This window comes from Vollenhovia emeryi, unplaced genomic scaffold, assembly GCF_000949405.1.
Source record: "Vollenhovia emeryi isolate VEMERY1.0 unplaced genomic scaffold, V.emery_V1.0 DF939426.1, whole genome shotgun sequence".
Lineage (NCBI taxonomy): Eukaryota > Metazoa > Arthropoda > Insecta > Hymenoptera > Formicidae > Vollenhovia > Vollenhovia emeryi.
In genome coordinates, this window is record NW_011966940.1 from 19,381 (window position 1) to 39,414 (window position 20,034).

Consider the following 20,034-nt stretch of genomic DNA (forward strand, 5'->3'; position numbering starts at 1 on the left):
TAAATGAAAGTGCTCCAAAATTTGCGTATCAAGCCCACATTGGCTATACAACACCGGTAACTCATATACATGACTCACATCAGGAGCAGGTATCACATTGGACAAAGAAACATTGCAAAGCTTAGCTATTTTCTCTCTCTGATTATCGAAAATTTCTTTCTCACTGCGGCATAATATAATATCTGGTTGTAACCCCGCGGAATTTAACTCTCGAACTGAATGCTGCGTTGGTTTTGTCTTTAATTCTTGCGCTGCGGTAAGATATGGTATTAAAGTTAAGTGAATAAGGATAACTCTTTGTTTTCCTAATGTGTAGTTAACTTGGCGTATAGCCTCCAAAAATGGTTGGCTTTCAATATCACCTACAGTTCCGCCTATTTCACATATTACAAAATCCAAACCTTCCGTACCATTAAAAATGAACGATTTAATTAAATCTGTCACATGAGGAATGATTTGCACAGTTTTGCCCAGATAATCACCACGCCTCTCTTTCTTCAACAACTCATGATATATCTTACCAGTTGTTATATTGTCATCTTTTGTTGCTTTAATTCCAGTAAAACGCTCATAATGCCCAAGATCCAAATCAGTTTCAGCACCATCCTCGGTAACAAATACCTCTCCGTGCTGAGTTGGGTTCATTGTCCCAGGATCAATGTTGAGATACGGGTCAAGTTTTCTGATACGGATCTTAAAACCATAAGCTTGAAGAAGCGCACCAACGCTTGAAGCAACTAAGCCTTTACCAAGCGACGATACAACTCCACCTGTGACAAAGATAAATTTAGCTTCCTTCATTAATTTTCAAATGGAACAGAAGTAGGTTCACTTTCTTGCTTTTTTTCTAATATAATTTTCTCTGCAATCGATTTTTTATGTACGTCTTTTGAATATAATCCTGACAATAGCAATGTGTTTATAATAAACAATCCAGCAACAATAGCCGTTATTCTGCTGAGCGGGTTTTCAGAAGATTTCACTGGAATCATCGAATTGACTCCCTGTTGTACATTACTAAAACCACTTAACGAACTACTCCCAGGCGGCTGCAAGAGCACTAAAATTACTAACACAACAACCAATATTATTTGAAATATACTTAATACCGCTACTGACATTATAGATAGGGCTGAAAATAAAAATCTTAGCAGTACAAAGTACGTAAGTCAAGAACATCTGTCACCCAAGTAGCTTGAAATCTAAGTATGTATTTACTGCCTACCTTATTTTGATTAACATATGTATAAGACTTTGGGCTTAATATGTATCACATTTTAAAATACAAAGATTATGAACCAAAAATAGACGAAAGTGCTTTCATCGCAGGTGGTTCGCATATCATAGGAAAGGTTGAAATAGGAAGAAATGCGAGCATCTGGTTTAATTGTGTGGTCAGAGGGGACGTTGGATCAATAAAAATAGGTAATGGAACAAATATTCAAGATGGAACGGTAATTCATGTGGATAGAAACCCAGGTGGTGACACAATTATTGGCAGCATGGTAACAGTGGGACATTTTTGTATGTTACACGCATGCACGGTACATGATAAAGCGTTTATTGGTATGGGCTCTACCGTGATGGACCATGCAGTTGTGGAGTCTGAAGCTATGGTAGCTGCTGGCTCACTAGTGACACATGGAAAAGTAATAAAAAGTGGGGAAATATGGGCTGGTAGGCCAGCAAAATTCTTCAAAAAAATGTCAAATGAAGAAATTAAACATATTACACAATCAGCACAAAATTATATTATGCTAATGAAAGAATATAAAAATTAAAGTTCGCGTGAGGCTAATTTATACTACCAACCCTATTGAGGAACTGCATAGACAGATTAGAAAATTCACTAAACTAAGTACTAGCTTGTACAAACAGGTATATTGTGCTACAAAAAAGGCAGAGCAAAATGGACTATCCTAATTGGGCTTTAGCTATATCTCAACTTGATATTTTCTTTCCTGGTAGATTGAAAATTGAGTTGAGTTAAAAATGCGGTTTGACACACTTTTTTGAACATTCCCTTATTGCCTGTTTTTATAATTTTGAATTGATTCCTTAGGTTATGCAAGAGGTCTATTGAGCAAATCCAATAATATCCTTGATTTCTTTTATATTATGGGTTGCAATTTCTGCTGCTTTCTCTGTGCCTTTTTTTAATATTTCATGTAAATGGAATTGGTCTTTTAAAAGATCATTCATCCCCTCACGTATGGGTGATATAACACTGATAATTAAATCAGCTAACTCTTTTTTAAAGTGTTTCATGTCATGTTTGTTCACTTCTTCACATACTTTTTCCATATTTAAATTACTAAGCACTGAATAAATGTTTATCAAATTGCTTATTTCTGGTCGGCACTCTAAAGTAGCAAAGCCTAGAATTGAATCTGTTTTTGCTTTTTCTATTTTTTTAACAATTAAGTCATCTGTATCATCAAGGTTAATGCACGAATGTTCTGAAGGGTCAGATTTACTCATCTTGCTTGTACCATCTCTTAAGCTCATTATTCTTGATGTGCAATCCAAAGTTAAGATTTCAGGTACGATGAAATAATCCAGTTTATAATGATTGTTAAAAGCTGATGCAATATCACGTGCAAGCTCCAAATGCTGTTTTTGATCATCACCAACAGGAACGTATTTAGTTTGATACAACAATATATCTGCAGCCATAAGTACTGGATAACTATATAATCCAAGAGAGGCTTTTTGTTTATCGCCGCTAGCTTTATCTTTAAATTGAGTCATGCGATTAAGCCAACCAATTGGTGTATAGCACCCAAGCAGCCAGCCCAGTTCCGCATGACCACTAACCGTGGACTGATTAAAAATAATGGACTTTTCTGGATCTATTCCACATGCAATATAAGCTGCTGCTGTTTTGAAAACATTACTTTTTAATTCACTTGCGGGAAGCTTATTTGCTGTGATTGCATGCAGGTCGACAATACAAAAAAGAGATTTGTATTTATCCTGTAAGTCTATCCACTGTTTGATTGCACCAAGATAATTACCTAAATGTAGTACGCCACTTGGTTGGATACCTGAAAAGACAACAGACTCATTATATAGTTTCCTGTCATCCAAGTAGCTGACACTGGGATCCATATTTCTTTTTTTCTGGATTCCAGCGTCACGTGCTGGAATGACACCAAAGTTGGTTGTTGGTTTTTTGCTTAAACAATGGTTATGTAAAAAATCTAACCTCTGACGTTTACGCATTTCCATCAGATTTCTTAGAAAGAATAACCATTGCAGGACGGAGCAACCTATTTTTGATAGTATAACCAGTTTGTAGTATTTCTACAATGGTGCCAGGCTCTTTTTCATTGTCTTCTCTTTCCACAACAGCTTGGTGTAAATTACTATCAAAAAGCTCACCAAGTGGATCTACTTCCTCTATTCCATGTTTTTTTAGATCATTTATAATTTTTTGATAAGCTACTTTAATCCCCTCATGAACAGGATCACCATCTTTCAAGTTTTCCATTACTTTTTTTAAATTGTCGCACGAGTCGATCATATCACGTGCAAATTTTGTGACTGCATAGTCACTTGCATCGCTAATTTGCTTTTGCATTATACGTTTGACGTTTTCATTATCTGCAACAGCACGGCGTAAATGATCTTCAAGCTGAGCTGCACGTTCTTTTAATGTATTGAGATCTTCATTTAAATCATCAGTTTGCTTATGGTTATCACTTTGTTGGTCGTCACCTTTCTGCCTACTTACCATATCAGCAAACTTCTTCTTTTTCTCTTTACTGCTATCTGACATATTATTACCCTTAAGAATCTAATAAATATATAGCAATTAATTCGAAAATATCAAGCGCCAGCTACATTCGTCTTTCTATGCTCGCATTTAAAAAGTCAATTAAAGTAGTTTTATAAAAAGAATCAGAAAAAGTACTAATATCATTTTGTGCCATATTAATGTAGTGTCTAGCTTTTTCCATAGAAAGCTGAATGGCATTATGGTGATTAATATAGTGTAATGCTTGATCAAAATTGTGTCTAGCTGAAGAAAAGCATTTTTCCCAGAATTTTTGCTCTTCTGGATTGCCCTTTTCGTATGCTATAATAGCAGGTAAGGTGACTTTACCTTCGAAAAAGTCCTTTCCGACTTGTTTTCCAGAAGTGCCTTGATTAGCAGTATAATCGAGCATATCATCAACTATTTGAAATGCCATACCAAAATTAAAACCAAAATTCTTTAGCCTCTCTGTTTCGTCATTTGTTGCACCAGATACTGTAGATGCAGCTTCACAGCATGCAGAAAATAAAGATGCTGTCTTTTCTCCAATGATATCAAAATAATTTTCCCTGACTGTGTGGGGGTCAAAACGTGTTGTCATCTGCTTTATTTCACCCTTCACAAGTAAATGCGATGCTTTAGATAAAATAGAGAGAATATTTAAATTTCCACACTCTATAAGCCATCCAAATGCTAGAGTCAACAATAGATCACCAACTAAAATGCTTGACTTATTCCCCCAAATCTTATTTGCTGTTTTAACTCCATGGCGTGCCTCACTTTCATCGAGCACATCATCATGAAGTAAAGTAGCATTGTGTATAAATTCTACCGATGCAGCAACGTTGATCCTATCCTCCCTAGAATAGTTTAGCATTTTACATATAATAAAAAATAGTTTAGGCCTTATTTTTTTTCCACCTGAACTAACAAGATGAGATATAATATCAGTAGCAAGCTTAGCACCTTCATCATTGATATTTTTAAAGATAAAGTCCTTCATAGCTGATAAATCAGAAGATACGACATCGTCTAATTTACCATTATTTGTTAAATCAGTATTTAGCATTTTAAAGAGACTTATGCTTCTTGTCCCTGTGCTTTCTCGTTCTCTACTTTCTTCTTTTCTGTTTTCTTTGGTTCTGTTTCTAAAGTTACTATGCCTTTTTTGATGAACCATAGTACTCTTTCAGTTGCTTGCGCGCCTACGCTTAGCCAATGTTTTAATCTATCAGCCTTCACCACAACACGATTTTTATTGTCTTTTGGTAACATTGGATCATATTGTCCTATTTTCTCAATAAAACGCCCATCTCTTGGTGCTCGTGAATCAGCTACAACTACCCTATAAAAAGGGCGTTTCTTTGCGCCAAACCTTGCCAACCTTATTTTAACTGCCATGTTAACCTTTATTCATATATTAGTCACAATTTTATACAATGAGCCGTTTTAAGTCAAATGAATTATACAACTTTTGCACCTTATAATATAATTACCAATAATGTAGGGCAGCACCGGGCACTGGAATCTAGTTTGCATCATGCAGCCACTTAGTAAGTTTCTGTGTCCAAGTTCGGAGCACTGGATGCGTTAAACAGGTTCTTATAAGGATTTAATTCTTATCCGGCTATATATCATCAAGTATAGCGTGATTAACTTCGACTTTATACTTTGATTCCAGATAGCTAATTAATTGCTCTTTTAGCGATATCATCACACGTTTTCCGGTGTCAAGCGTGTTTAATTTACCATTTGATGAATGCATTTCTTTTAGAACACCTATTATAATTTCATTATTGTATTGAATAGGGTCTGTCACTGAACCAGTTGTTTTCATATTGAAAATCTCTTCTACAAAAGAAAAGGGGTAGTTTTGTTCATTGCGGTGCATCTGCTGACCTTTAACTAATTCCATACCTTGAATTTCTTCCAAATCTGTTTTTTCTCTTAGTTGAACTGCAACCTCTTGCCCAATTTTAAACATTCTTTCTTTTATAAACTCACTACGCCAAAGCTCTACCGCTAATGCCCTGCCTTCTTCAAAACTTTGCAATTTGGGTGGAACGATATCAATGATTTTTACACTAACAACAGCGTCCCCAACGCCCTTGAAATAACCTTTCTGATCCTTTTCTCGCGAAAAAATGAAAGAAATCAAATCACTAGAATTTCCTACGTTATTACCGCTTTGATCTTTTCCACTCGCATCTACTGGACCAATAGTTTGTATAGGTAAACTATATTCACTCAATATTTCTTCAATTGCTGAACCATTGTATATCTTATAGTTCACTTGGTTTATGAAATCATTGACTCTTTCAAAAGACTTTTGGTTAGTTAGAACTGACTTTATGTCTTTTTTTAAATCAACTAAGTCTTCATCAGAGATTTGATGCGCACTTTCCACTTTTATTATGTGCCAACCAAAACTGCTTGCTAAAACTTCACTTACCTCACCTACTTTAAGAGCAAACACCTTCTCTCTCACGTCTTCTGGTAAAAAATCCTTAGTTATATTATTTACTCTAGTTTCCTCAAGTTTTGCTTTGCCAAACTCTCCTACTATCTGTTCAAAGCTTGTTTTACCCTCCTCAAATGCTCTTCTTGCTGTCTCAGCTTCTTCTTTGGTAGAAAATATTACATTGAATACATCTCTTTGATCTTTTAGTTCCTGTTGTTCTATTATACCATCAACTTCTTCATTTGAGATCTTGATTTGATCTTCAAAATACTTTTGGCCTAGGGAAATATATTGCGCAGTTCGATACTCAGGATAATAAAAATGGGATTTATTTCTTTCGTACAAATCAAGTAAGGCTTGATCATCTGGTTCAGGAATGTTTGTAACTGCATCTTCAGTTATTTTAACAATATCAACCACTCTAGTTTGGTAGCGACTTTTGTATATCTGCTCATCAACTCTCTCGCCAAAAGTTACCGGATAATTATCTTTAAATAACGAAGTCATGAACATCATTGCAGGCAGAACTTTCTCTAGCTTTGCTATATACTCTTTCTCTGTCATATGCAGGTCATTTAGCGTTTCATGGAATTTATTTTTGTCAAATTCGCCTTTATCATTTTGAAAGTATTTGGTATTTTTAATATGGTTTTTTATAGACTCTTCTCCAACTGTCAACCCCAGCTCACTAATTAGGTTAAACAATAGTTTTTGCTCTATAAGTGCGTTAAGCAAATCATATTTCAGCTTTTTTACTTGTTCTCTACTCGCATCAGATCCAGAAATTCGCCTTTCATAATTTTGATATAGTGATTTATACTCATCTGACGTTATAACTTCTTTTCCAACCCTAGCTACCTCTTCTTTTTCATCATCACCTGATAAAAGGTTGCCAATTCCCATGAAGACTAACAAGCAAGCTAAAAGGACAACGGTTACTTTAGTGAAAAAATTTTTAACATTCATTTTAAACTCAGTTAATTAATGGTTAATTATAGAATAGTGATAATTTAATTCTTGTAAACCTGTTGCTTTATTAGCTAATATATATAATATTACAATATATTAACTTAAAATTTAACTCTTTTCTTAAATAGAAACATATGTTTGACTGAGTTATACTATACCTTAAGAAGGGAAAATATTTTTTTGAATCGTTTGAAATATGCTTAAACGTAAGCGCATTTAATTAACTTAAGAGGTGGGAAGTGACAAACAAAAAGTTATTGAATGACAAAATTAATGCTTTTTTAGTTTTAATAGCTTATATTTTAGCTCTGTATAACAGTAAGGGATACTTTAAATGGGAGATGCTTTTTTGATGTCAATGGAATCTTCTAAGGGCAATAACGATAGAAATAAACAGTTTCTAATGCAAATAGCTGCTTGGTTAGTAGACAACACTGGTTTAACTTTTAATCAAATAGCACAATGCTGTAGGTTGGCCCTTGAAGAAGTACAAGACATAGCTGATGAGGAAATAGAAGTTGAAAAATATAACCCTATTATTTCTGGGGTAATTACTGAAAAAGAAATCGATGATTGCAAAAAAAATTCAAACCGTGTACCAAATTTGATTATAAAAAATATAAAAAAAAGGAGTAAAGCGATTGGTAGCATTTTTGGCTTTACCTCTACGGCAAGGCGTAGAGATAAACCTGATGCGATTTATTATTTAGTAAAAAAATTTCCTATCTTAGACAATAACGTTATAGCTAAATTAATTAGTACAACAAATTACACAGTTGAGCAGGTAAGAGATGGATCTCATCATAACATGCAAAATATAAAACCCCAAGATCCTGTACTACTTGGCTTATGTAGTCAAGAAAATTTAGAAGCAGAAGTGGAAAAAGCAAAAGTAGAAGAAGAGAAGCAAGAAAGGTTAAAAAATATAAAGAATAGCTATTGAAAATCCTTAAATTTTTGTGCTTTGTTAACATTAAATTAACTTGACTTGCTAGTGTTTATTAGTATAATGTAAGTAAAGTACGGGGTTTAATGATAATTAAGCTTAATACGCACTAAAACTAGTTCAGCCTAATTTATTATCTTATAGTCACATTTTAGGTTAGTAAGCATCAATTAAAATTTTTGGAGGATTATGACAACAATCAATGAAGATGTTTTGGCAAAAGGAAAGGTTACAGCTCAACCTGAAAAAAGTGAGCAAATTCACAATAACGATACAGTAAAACAGATGGTCAATGAAGGTACTGAGAAAAACAGAAAAACATTAGATCTGAGCGAATTAAAAGAGAAAACAGCAGAAGAATTGTTAGAGTTAGCTGAAGAAAGAAAAATTTCAACTAACGGTAAAAGCAATGGTAGAATGCTAAAGCAGGAAATGATATTCAGTTTAATGAAGAAAATGAGCGAAGAAGGAGGCATAACCACAGGGAGTGGAATAGTGGAAATATTGCCTGATGGTTTCGGTTTCTTACGTTCAGCAAGTGCAAATTATGCTCCAAGTACCGATGATGTTTATATTTCTAACGGGCAAATAAAGAAGTTTAATTTACGTACAGGAGATATGGCATGTGGAGAAATAAGGCCACCTGGTGATAAAGAAAGATATTTTACTTTAACTAAGGTTCAAAGTATAAACTCTACTGAAGTCAATGAATTAAGAAAGTACGTCCATTTTGATAATTTGCTTCCTCTTTATCCTGAGGAAAGCATAGTACTTGAGTGTAATAGTGGTGATGATAAAAAAGGCTTAAGCATGCGTGCTATAGATATAGTAGCTCCTCTTGGAAAAGGGCAAAGAGCGTTAGTAGTTGCTCCACCTCGCACAGGAAAAACTGTATTGCTTCAGCAAATGGCTAACTCTATAGCTATAAATCACCCTGAAATAGAATTAATAGTGTTGCTTATAGATGAAAGGCCTGAAGAAGTAACAGATATGATACGTTCTGTAAAAGGTGAGGTAGTAAGTTCTACGTTTGATGAGCCTGCTTACCGTCACGTACAGCTTGCTGAAATAGTAATAGAGAAAGCTAAAAGAATGGTTGAGCATAAAAAAGATGTGGTAATTCTACTTGACAATATTACTAGACTTGCACGTGCTTATAATGCTGTTATTCCTTCATCTGGAAAAGTTCTAACTGGCGGTGTAGATTCAAACGCACTACAGAGACCAAAACGCTTTTTTGGAGCAGCTCGTAATATTGAGAATGGGGGTTCTTTAACTATAATCGCCACAGCTCTTATAGAGACTGGCTCAAAAATGGATGAAGTTATTTTTGAAGAGTTTAAAGGTACAGGAAATGCTGAGATCATACTTGATAGAAAACTTTCTGATAAACGTATATTTCCAGCTATTGATATTACAAAATCCGGAACAAGGAAGGAAGAGCTATTAGTTGATAAGGCTATACTAAATAAAATATGGGTGTTGCGTAGAATACTTAATCCTATGGGACCTGTTGAAGCAATGGAATTTTTACGTGACAAACTACTTTTAACAAAAAACAATGCTGACTTTTTTAACTCCATGAATCACTAAAAGTAAGCCAGTTATGATGGATATGCTGAGTAAAAAGTAAAACGCTCTTATAGCTAAAATAATTGTATCCGTTCAGGCAATGGCAAACTTAGGGAGCGTTAAATAAACCATACGCGTCAAGTTAAGAAGCAAAGGTAAGAAAATTCAATGAACTTAAGGTGGATACTCTAGTCTTTCTATATCTGCCTTTCACAGAAAATTGTGACCAGTTTGTGATAAGTTTTTTCAGGAAAATTCTCAAATTATTAATTTTGCTGCTTAACGCTAAAAACAAGTAACCGTTCACGGATTGTGAGAATGAATAAAGAACTAAGCAGTCGTAACTTTTGGAAGGGATTTTGGCCATTGAGACGTGATGTCAAAAATATCGACAACATTCTTCCCATAAATCTTTCTCCACGTTCCGACCAGGTGAAAAAGCTGTTTTTACGATAGCCGTCTAATTTGCCGTTCTGCAAGGTTGTTGATTGACTTCAAGCTTTCGTAAAAACTTCCACACCATATCCTCGGCCTTAACATCTTAATGGCCATTCTCAAACCATTCTCATCATTTCATGAAAAAACCCTTCTTTCGCATTAGTTGTGTAGCATCTTTTAATATTAACAAGGCCTATAATAGTGCAGCACTGCCTTACGTATTGCCAATCCAAATTCTACTTGCTGTAAAATAACACAATCTGCTACATCGCTGCTAATCTCAATCCCTCTATTTATTGGCCCTGGGTGCATAACAATCCCATCTGGTTTTGCGTATGATAGCTTTTGTGAATCAAGTCCATACAAATGAAAATATTCTTTCTCTGAAGGAACAAAACAACTATTATTCATGCGCTCTTTCTGTAGCCTCAAAAGTATAATTACGTCAGCATCCTTTATACCTTCAATTAATGAATAATGGACTGAATCCACTTCAGGAAAATGCTTACAAATCAAAGTTGGTGGTGCGACCAAGCTTATCTCTGCTCCAAACATTTTTAGCAACCTTATATTTGACCTTGCAACTCTGCTGTGCAGAATATCTCCACATATCACAACTTTGAGATCCTTTATTTGCTTTTTATGACTGCTGACTACAAGATAATCTGCAAGAGCTTGAGTTGGGTGTTCACTGCTTCCATCGCCTGCGTTGATTAGCGAGCAGCTAACATTCTTAGCCAGCATATTAACAATACCGCTATTTTTTTGCCTGATTATTATATAGTCAGGATTCATTGCATTTAATGTTTTGATCATGTCTTTTAGATCTTCTCCCTTGTTAATAGAAGAAGATCTTATTGGCAAAGTTACAACATTTGCTCCAAGGCTTTTTGCTGCTATTTCAAAAGACGCAAGTGTACGCGTTGAATCTTCAAAGAATAAATTTATTACTGTCTTATTTTCCAAGATATGACTATTTGCAGCTTCTTTTTTAAGGTACTGGTTAGCCAACTTAGTTATATTTTCTACATCATCAACTGTAAGGTCTGAGATGTTTAACAAATTCCTTCTCTTGTGCATAGTTTCCTTTTCAACTACTTGAACCTATTCTACTTTCTTATTATTGTTTTTCAATAGACCTCTTGTGCAGCAATTGTTTTGGTGAAAGAACAGAAAAAGATAGTAAAGTCAAAATTAAGTTAGAAAGAAGAAAAAGTTCAGCGAGTCAAGAGTAAGGTATATTAGCATAAATCTTTCATCACAGTGTTCAGTGGGCACTGGGGATTACTTCCACTTACACTCATCCGCTATCATAACAGCCTCAAGGAGGTGTTTTTCAAGTTCACTTAGAGGCAAATCACTTTGTAAATAATTCCCCCAAGACTTTAGTATATCGGAAGTTTCAACGCCTTCAATAATAGGGTATTCTTGGTTTTTTTTAGCGTATAGCTCTTGAGCCTGTTTGCTTACTAAAAATTCCAGCAAAGCTATAGCATTTTCTTTGTTTTTTGTGTTTTTTGTTACTGCTGCGCCGCTAACGTTCACCATTACGCCATGATCGTTACGATTAGGAAAAAAAGCCCCTAGTTTGTCTGCAACATTCTTTTTATTTTTATGTTCTGATGAAAGAATTCTTGCAAAATAATAACTATTTACTATTGCAACATCTCCTTCACCAGCAGCTACAGCATAAACTTGGTCAGTATCACCACCACTTGGTTTTCTTGCCATATTACTCACAATTCCACTTACCCATTCTTTCGTCTTTTCAAAACCATTATTTGCAATCATAAAAGCAATCAATGACCGGTTATATGGACTTGTAGAAGAACGCACTAATATTTTTCCTTTCCATTTTTCATTTGCTAAATCTTCATAAGTACTTAAGTCCTTAGGATCTACTGACTCTTTATTGTAAACCAATATCCTAGCTCTTTTTGTAAGACCAAACCAATAATCTTCACTGTCTCTAAATTTTGCAGGTATAACACTTTTTAAAACCTCTGAATCCACTTGAGATAAAAGCCCTCTTTTTTTTGCTAGAATTAAGTTCACTGCATCTGCAGTTAAAAATAAGTCAGCTTCACCGCCATTTTCCATGCGTGAAAGTAGCTGAGAATAATCATCAATGATGTAACGTACTTTAATGCCTGTATTTTTTGTAAATTCATCAAATAAAGTACGTACTAATTCTTCTTTGCGCGATGAATAGACATTCACTACTTGTGAATTGTCAGTTCCGCTGTTTTTATACAAAAAAGTAATGACTATTAATACAACTGCTATTAAGGATGTGAATATAAAGGCTTTTTTCATATTGGATAAAAAATAACTTCTTTCAGTTAAAGATACTCAAATAGCGCAATCTTAGCAAGTGTAAAATTCGTTAGATGTAGCTAATATAATTTGGATTTACCGAAGTCAATGTATGAAATAATCGAAATTGTCATTCCAGCGTGTGACGCTAGGCCATAAAATCTACTTGACAAACCTCGCCAGCCCCCTTACCATGATAGTGAAGGTATTCAGTTATCTTCATCTGTGCAGATTAAACAGCAAGAAAACAACGTAGTTGGCGTCTTATTTTTAATTTTTTGCACTATGTGCACCTTATGTCTTCACAACATTTCTAGGTTTTTACCTATATAAGCTGAAACGCGCTTATAAGTCGTTTAAGACAGTATAGTACGCCAATTTGCAGGATTAGAGAGTGACAACTAGCTAACGCGGGGTTTCTTTTGCCTTTTTTTCTGCTTAGTAAATTTCTTAAACATTTAAACTAAGGTGAGTTGCGTTTAAAAGCAGCTAAATTGCAGTGTTTAAGATTTAAAAAACGCCAAATACTGAAAATAGACAATGACCAGGGCTTCTTTTGCCTTTTTTTTCGTTTGGTAAATTTCTTAAACATTTATAGCTAAACGACAACCGTCATCCCTGTAAAGGTCAAGTATCCCGCTACGTGTTAGCGGATGAGATACCGCGAATGAATCGCGGTATGACGGTCTGCGGTGGAACGACGGTTCGTGGCGGTATGACGGTTAAGCAATTCGTCATCCCGCAGCGGGATCTCTTGTTAGCGGATGAGATACCGCGAATGAATCGCGGTATGACGGTTCGTGGCGGTATGACGGTTAAGCAATTCGTCATCCCGCTACTTGTTAGCGGCTAAGAGATACCGTGAATAAATCACGGTATGACGTAGGATTGCTGTCATCCCGCAGCGGGATCTCTTGTTAGCGCCGCGGCGGTATGACGGTTCGCAGTGGCATCTTCGTCATTCCGCTATGTGTTAGCGGCTAAGAGATACCGCTGCGGGATGACGGTTAAGTAGGGTGTCATTCCTGTCTGGAATCCAGAAATTTTGCTTATAACTGAGCTGATGAGCTAAAGGTAGTTGTCTTACGCTAAAACAAACGTTTTTAATTAAGTTGCATAGAAGCTGGATCCAAGTAGTCAGGGCACTGGGATGACACTCTCTTGGATGGAAAGCTACTTTCATGACATCATTCTTTTTCCTGGATCCAAGTAGTCAAGCTACTCGGATGATATCTTTCAACATTATATCATGAACTTTCTAAAATTCATTGAGTTATGCTTTCAAACGGTAGTGCCGGGGTGTGAGTATAATGATTATCAGTATATAAAAGTCATAGCAGATAGGCTGGAAGCGGTGAGCGCTGGTGAAGTGAGGCGAATAATATTCAATATGCCTCCGCGTTCAATGAAGTCCATGTGCATAAGCGTTGCGTGGCCCGCGTGGATACTGGGAAATCAGCCAACTGCAAGAATAATAGTTGCAAGTTACTCTCGGCTGCTCAGCGAAAAACACTCGCTCGATACAAGGTGCGTAATGCAATCTGGTTGGTATAAAAAGCTATTTCCAGAAGTAGAACTATCCAAAGACCAGAACACCAAATACAAATTTCAAACAGTGCAGAGAGGATACAGAATTGCAACATCAGTTGGAGGAACATTAACCGGTGAAGGTGGTGATTTCATCATTGTGGATGATCCACTAAGTCCCGCTCAAGCTTTGAGTGAAACGTTTAGAAAGCGTGCCACAAACTGGTTTGACCAGACTCTAGTAACCAGGCTCAACGATAGAAAAAAAGGGATAATTGTTCTTGTGATGCACAGGCTACACCAGGAGGACTTAACCGGACACCTTCTCTCCAAACCAAAAAACATATGGCACCATATTTGTTTACCGATGATATCTGAAAATAAGGAGATCATTTATTCAATCAAAAAGCCAGCGCTTTCTGTTCCTGTCGTCCAAGTAACTGCAACCAGACGGTTATATAATACAACATCATCATGCGCTGCACCTGCAATAATATTATATTCAAGAGAAGAAGGTCAGTTGCTATACCATCTAGATGAAGGAAAAGAAGAAATTGAGATGATAAAGGCTGAGCTTGGTAGTTACGCTTTTGCTGCCCAATATCAACAAAACCCTCTGCCACTTTCAAGTGGTATAATTAAACGAGAGTGGCTGAAGCACTATAAAAATGTTCCTGATAATCTCTCGCATGTAACACAAAGTTGGGACACTGCGGTTTCAATAAGCGATTCTAGCGGCTTTAGCGTTTGTACCACCTGGGCAAAAGCGGATAATAAATTCTATTTACTTGATGTATATCGTGCAAAGCTTGAGTATCCAAAACTTAAAGAACAAGTTCTGTCACTAGCTGTAAGGTGGAAGCCACATGCAATTTTAATCGAAGCAAAAACGAGTGGTCAGCAATTGATTCAAGAGCTAAAGACAAATAGTGACCTACCTGTTATCGAGATAGTGCCACATAGCGGTAAACTTGCTCGATTCTACCAAATTGTGCCAATAATAGAGTCTGGTAAGGTTTTTCTGCCACACCAAGCAGTATGGCTCAACGATTTTGAGTATGAAATTTTTATGTTTCCGGAAGCTCGCCACGACGACCAAGTGGATAGTACCGTGCAATATCTGCAGTGGGTGAGAGATAGTAGCTCTAGGGTCGCAGCTTTACGGGCATTGTGATTTGAGCCTAAATTCTCAATGGTAAATCAAGAAGCAACTGCAATAACGTTAGGGATATAATTGTTCCACTTTCCAATTGCTTTCTTCAATAAGAGTATATCTAAACCTAGTGTGTCTCCTATATTCACCTTCTTGCCAAAATTCAATTACTTTTGGGACTACGCAAAATCCCACCCAAAAGTTAGGACGAGGAACTTGTGTGTTGTAAAATTCCTTCTCCTTCAATTTGATGGCTTGCTCAAAATCTTGCCAATTTTTCAGAACGCTCGATTGTTTTGAGCACCATGCGCTAATTTGACTATCGCGCGCTCGAGAAGAGAAGTATTCGTCAGTTCTTTCATCGTTTAGAAGTTTAACATCTCCTTCAATTCGTACTTGCCTAGCAAATTCTATCCAATGAAACACTAACGCAGCTTTGGGGTTCTCAGTCAATTCTTTCCCTTTTTTACTGTTTACGTTAGTGAAAAACACAAAACCTTCTTTACTATATTCCTTTAGTAATACTACTCTTGCAGATGGAATGCAGTCTTTGCTACAAGTTGCTAGCGTCATTGCAGTTGATGAAGAATTAAGTACTGCTTTATACCACTTTGAAAACAAATCAAACGGATCTTTTTCAGGTGAGAATGTCATATCTAAAAATAAAATCTTAATTCTGGCACGCATTGCAAAAATAAGTGCTACGGCCATTTTGTCGTATAAGTGTTATGATATTGTTGCAGATCTTGCAAGGTTTTTGAACTTTACCATATACGTAAAAGTTATTTTGAAAGTATCCAGCAGATCCAGATGGCTGTGCATAATCTTTCAGTGTTGAACCGCCTGCAGCAATTGCATCACTCAGAGTATTTTTTATTTCAGCAGCAAGTTTTTCGCACTCTCTATAGGTCAAGTCTTTTGCTGACCTGAGTGGTGATATGCGGGCTCTAAACAAACTTTCAGAAGCATATATATTGCCTACGCCAACTATTAATTTATTATCCATTAATGCTGATTTGATATTCACTTTTTTGTTTTTCAGTAACTCCTGTAAATAGTCTCCACTGAATTCATCCGTGAGGGGCTCTATTCCGAAACCGTCAAAAAAATTTATTTCTTGTTCTTTGCTTAAAATAATAACTAGTCCAAATCTTCTTGGATCATTAAAGATTATTGAAGTATTATCGGAAAATAAAAATACCACGTGATCGTGCTTATTCCGTACTTGAGCATATATAAGCTTTCCGCTCATGCCAAGATGTATGATGACAGCCATACTATCATCTGTATTCCAGATTATATACTTACCTCTACGCTTGATATCGTTTATAACTTTGCCCTTTAGCAAATCATCAATATTTTTTGTTATTGGTACACGTAAATTCCAATTATTGACTGTAACATTGCTAATTTGCTTGTTTTTGATTTTATCAAGCAAAAAGTTAGAGATTACTTCCACTTCCGGTAGTTCTGGCATCTTGTCTACTCTGTTGCTGTTTTTTTCTTTTTACAATATTTTGCTTTAAAGCTTTTGCCAATCTTCTTCTCTCTTCTTCTTTTTCCTTATTCCTTTTTGTGTTATTCATTATCATAATATATAAACTTGCCGTTGTAGCTCAGGTGGTAGAGTACGTCATTGGTAATGACGAGGTCCCAAGTTCGAATCTTGGTAACGGCACACTCTTACAATATTGCATAACTTGCAAGCAAGGCTTAAAAGAAAGTTACAAAGGAAGATTATCATGCTTTTTCCATATCCTTTCTACTTTCTTGTTTTTGAGTAGCTCTAATGCTTTGTGAAAGTGATGCCTTGTTTTACTTGGCACTATAATGTCATCAATGTATCCATGTGATGCAGCAAAAAATGGATTAGCAAATTTCTCTTTATATTCTTTGATTAATGTTTGCTGGTCTTTTTCATGCCTAAATATAATTTCAACTGCACTTTCAGGGCCCATTACAGCTATTTCAGCAGTTGGCCAAGCATAATTTATGTCACCTTTTAGATGCTTTGAATTCATAACAATGTACGCACCACCATACGCTTTTCTGGTGATCAAACTAATTTTCGGCACGGTTGCTTCAGCGTAAGCGTAAAGCAGTTTCGCTCCGTGTTGTATTATATTATTGTATTCTTGATTTGTACCCGGCAGAAATCCTGGAATATCGATAAGTGTGATGATCGGAATGTTAAATGCGTCACAAAACCTCACAAACCTTGCAGCTTTTCTTGAAGAATCAATATCCAAACATCCTGCAAGGTGCATAGGTTGATTTGCAACAATACCAACAGTGTTTCCTCCAATCCTACTAAAACCAATTATAATATTACGAGCAAAATCAGGTTTTAGTTCAAAGAATTTCTTCTCATCGCACACCTTTTTAATAAGTTCATACATATCATAAGGAGTATTAGGATTACTAGGAATCAGAGTATTTAAAGATTCATCAATATCATTAACTGAATCACAGGTTGATTTAGGTTTCGGTGATTCTTGATTATTTGCTGGTAAGAAAGTAAAGAATTCACGCATTTTTAGCAGCATTTCAACATCATTATTGAATGCAAAATCCGCTACTCCTGTTTTGCTTGTATGAATTTTTGCTCCACCAAGGTCTTCGAAACTTACATCTTCGTAGGTAACCTTTTTTACTACATCTGGTCCGGTTATAAACATATATGAACTGTTTTTCACCATGAAAGTAAAGTCAGTTAATGCTGGGGAATAAACTGCACCACCAGCACATGGCCCCATGATTAAAGAGATTTGTGGTATAACACCCGATGCATTTACGTTTCTTTGAAAAATTTCTCCATAACCAGCAAGAGAATTTACTCCCTCCTGAATTCTGGCTCCACCAGAGTCATTTAGCCCAATGACAGGAACTCTAGCATTAATTGCCATATCCATGATTTTGCATATTTTTTTTGCATGTGACGCACCAAGTGACCCACCAAAGACAGTAAAATCTTGCGAGTAAACGAAAACTTTTCTGCTATAAATAGTACCATGACCAATCACTACTCCATCACCTAAAAAATTAGCATTTTGCATGCCAAAATCAGCTGCGTGATGCTTCACGAATTTATCGTATTCCTCAAACGAATCTTCATCGAGTAATACACTGAGCCTTTCTCTAGCAGTTAATTTCCCTTTTTCGTGTTGTCTATTGATTCTGTTAGAACCGCCTCCTTTTTCAGCTTCTAGTGCTTTGGTTTTTAGATTTTCTAGTATTTCAAAGTCTTGCATACAATAAAGTAGTTTTCAAATTAGTTGTAGACTTTATTAAGTTTACAAACTCTACTACTATACACATACACTATTGCCACATGCAATAGTGTATGTGTATAACAATTATTAAAACTTTAGCCTTAACGTTGGTGATTAAAATGAGAACACTTTGATATACTAACTTCCTCCAGAACACTAAATAGCTCACTTTGTTTTCCGTTTTTCTCTTCAACAAAACTTTTAGCAGCTTCAACAACCTTGCTTATACGTGGTTTTTTTTCTAGCTCTTTTAGGTACTTTGAGAAGATTTCACAACTTTTATCATCCATATGTACTATTATTTTGCCAAAGCTTGAGGCATTTTCTGGTTTGTCAGCCTTTTCAGAAGATAGAGTCCTTACAATCTTTTCACTGTTGCTTATTGGAAAAGTCATCTGGAACCTGCCCTTTATATCATGATATTTTCCATCTTGTATTCGTATTACATCATCTCCTTCCCCGATCTTTAATGCTCCATCTAAATTTTGAAATTCTGGATTACTCAGGAATTTTGCAGGAGTCACAATGCTTGCTTCTGGACACTGTATACAATAAAGTTTATTATCTCTTTCTACTATAACATCTTTTATCACATTTTCTTCTCCATCTTTTTCAATGCTGTCACATACAATTTGTTTTAGGCTCGATAAATAGTTGCTACGTTTTTCTATCAAATCTGGTGGTAAGAATTGCAAAGGTTCCTCACTCACATAAGTGCCTGTTAAAACTAGATCGGACATTTTTGATGAAAGAAGATCTAGTTGATATCTTCCATCAGTGGACAACTCGCACTTCTTTAGCGTGTCTATACTATATATCAGATGATCTATTATTGATAAATCTTCGAAGAATATATATTCCGGCATGCCAAACATGATCTTTTGACTTTCTCCAAGTTCTACAGATTTTATCCATTCCTCTATCATTTGTTCCCTAGTCAGTTGCTTAGCAATAAATAACTTAGAAGCTTGATATATAGCTTCCAATACATTCGAGATATTTTCTTTCATACGTTCATCAACTTGTTCATATATTGTTCCATCTAATGGAAGTTCCGACATTACTTCTGAACCTTCAAGTTCATCTTCTATATCCTGTTCACCTTGGCACGTTTCGTATAATACACTGAGTGCATCTTCATCCATATCTGGACACGTTTTGAATGATACATTGAGTATATCTTCATCCTCAGACTCATCTATAGAATAACTGCCTTCACTATTCTCTTCTGTTATATGCAATTCAGGTGATAAAGTTGTATAAAGCACATCATCTTCAAGATGAGTACGACTAATAGGAGTAGAAGAACGAGTAATATACCCCTCATCTGTCAAATTATGCTTTTGTATATCTTGAACTACCATATATCCCCCTACCTGACATAATAAAACAAGAAACTCTAATTGTAGTATGCTCGCGTGATCTATAAAGTCAATAGTTAAATTGAAAAATTTTAGTTATAATCTACTTTACATAGAAGATGCCCTTAAATTATGCTAAAAATCGCTATAGTAGGCCTACCAAATGCTGGAAAATCGACCCTTTTTAACAGATTGGTGAGAAGAAAAGCGGCAGTGGTAAGTAATATTCCAGGAGTGACAAGGGATAGACGTGAGGGAA

The 20,034-nt window shown here is 35.7% G+C and overlaps 5 protein-coding genes and 1 non-coding gene across 6 annotated transcripts; 3 read left to right on the forward strand and 3 right to left on the reverse strand.

Annotated features, from left to right (window-relative positions):
* The first annotated feature begins 1,265 nt into the window (after positions 1-1,265).
* On the forward strand, positions 1,266-1,781 carry LOC105557733 (gamma carbonic anhydrase 2, mitochondrial-like). Its single transcript, XM_012005051.1, has one exon. It carries the CDS (start codon positions 1,266-1,268, stop codon positions 1,779-1,781), a length of 516 nt encoding a protein of 171 aa, XP_011860441.1.
* Positions 1,782-4,840: 3,059 nt separating this feature from the next.
* Positions 4,841-5,161, reverse strand: LOC105557734 (30S ribosomal protein S16, chloroplastic-like). The gene has a single exon (XM_012005052.1). It carries the CDS (start codon positions 5,159-5,161, stop codon positions 4,841-4,843), a length of 321 nt encoding a protein of 106 aa, XP_011860442.1.
* A 3,164-nt stretch (positions 5,162-8,325) lies between these two features.
* Positions 8,326-9,729, forward strand: LOC105557735 (ATP synthase subunit beta-2, mitochondrial-like). Its single transcript, XM_012005053.1, has one exon. It carries the CDS (start codon positions 8,326-8,328, stop codon positions 9,727-9,729), a length of 1,404 nt encoding a protein of 467 aa, XP_011860443.1.
* Positions 9,730-10,329: 600 nt separating this feature from the next.
* Positions 10,330-11,226, reverse strand: LOC105557736 (CAD protein-like). The gene has a single exon (XM_012005054.1). The coding sequence runs from the start codon at positions 11,224-11,226 to the stop codon at positions 10,330-10,332; it is 897 nt and encodes a 298-aa protein (XP_011860444.1).
* Positions 11,227-16,747: 5,521 nt separating this feature from the next.
* Positions 16,748-16,820, forward strand: Trnat-ggu. The gene has a single exon. It is a non-coding gene; the product is annotated as a tRNA-Thr (tRNA).
* Positions 16,821-16,866: 46 nt separating this feature from the next.
* On the reverse strand, positions 16,867-18,393 carry LOC105557737 (propionyl-CoA carboxylase beta chain, mitochondrial-like). Its single transcript, XM_012005055.1, has one exon. It carries the CDS (start codon positions 18,391-18,393, stop codon positions 16,867-16,869), a length of 1,527 nt encoding a protein of 508 aa, XP_011860445.1.
* Between the last annotated feature and the right edge of the window lie 1,641 nt (positions 18,394-20,034).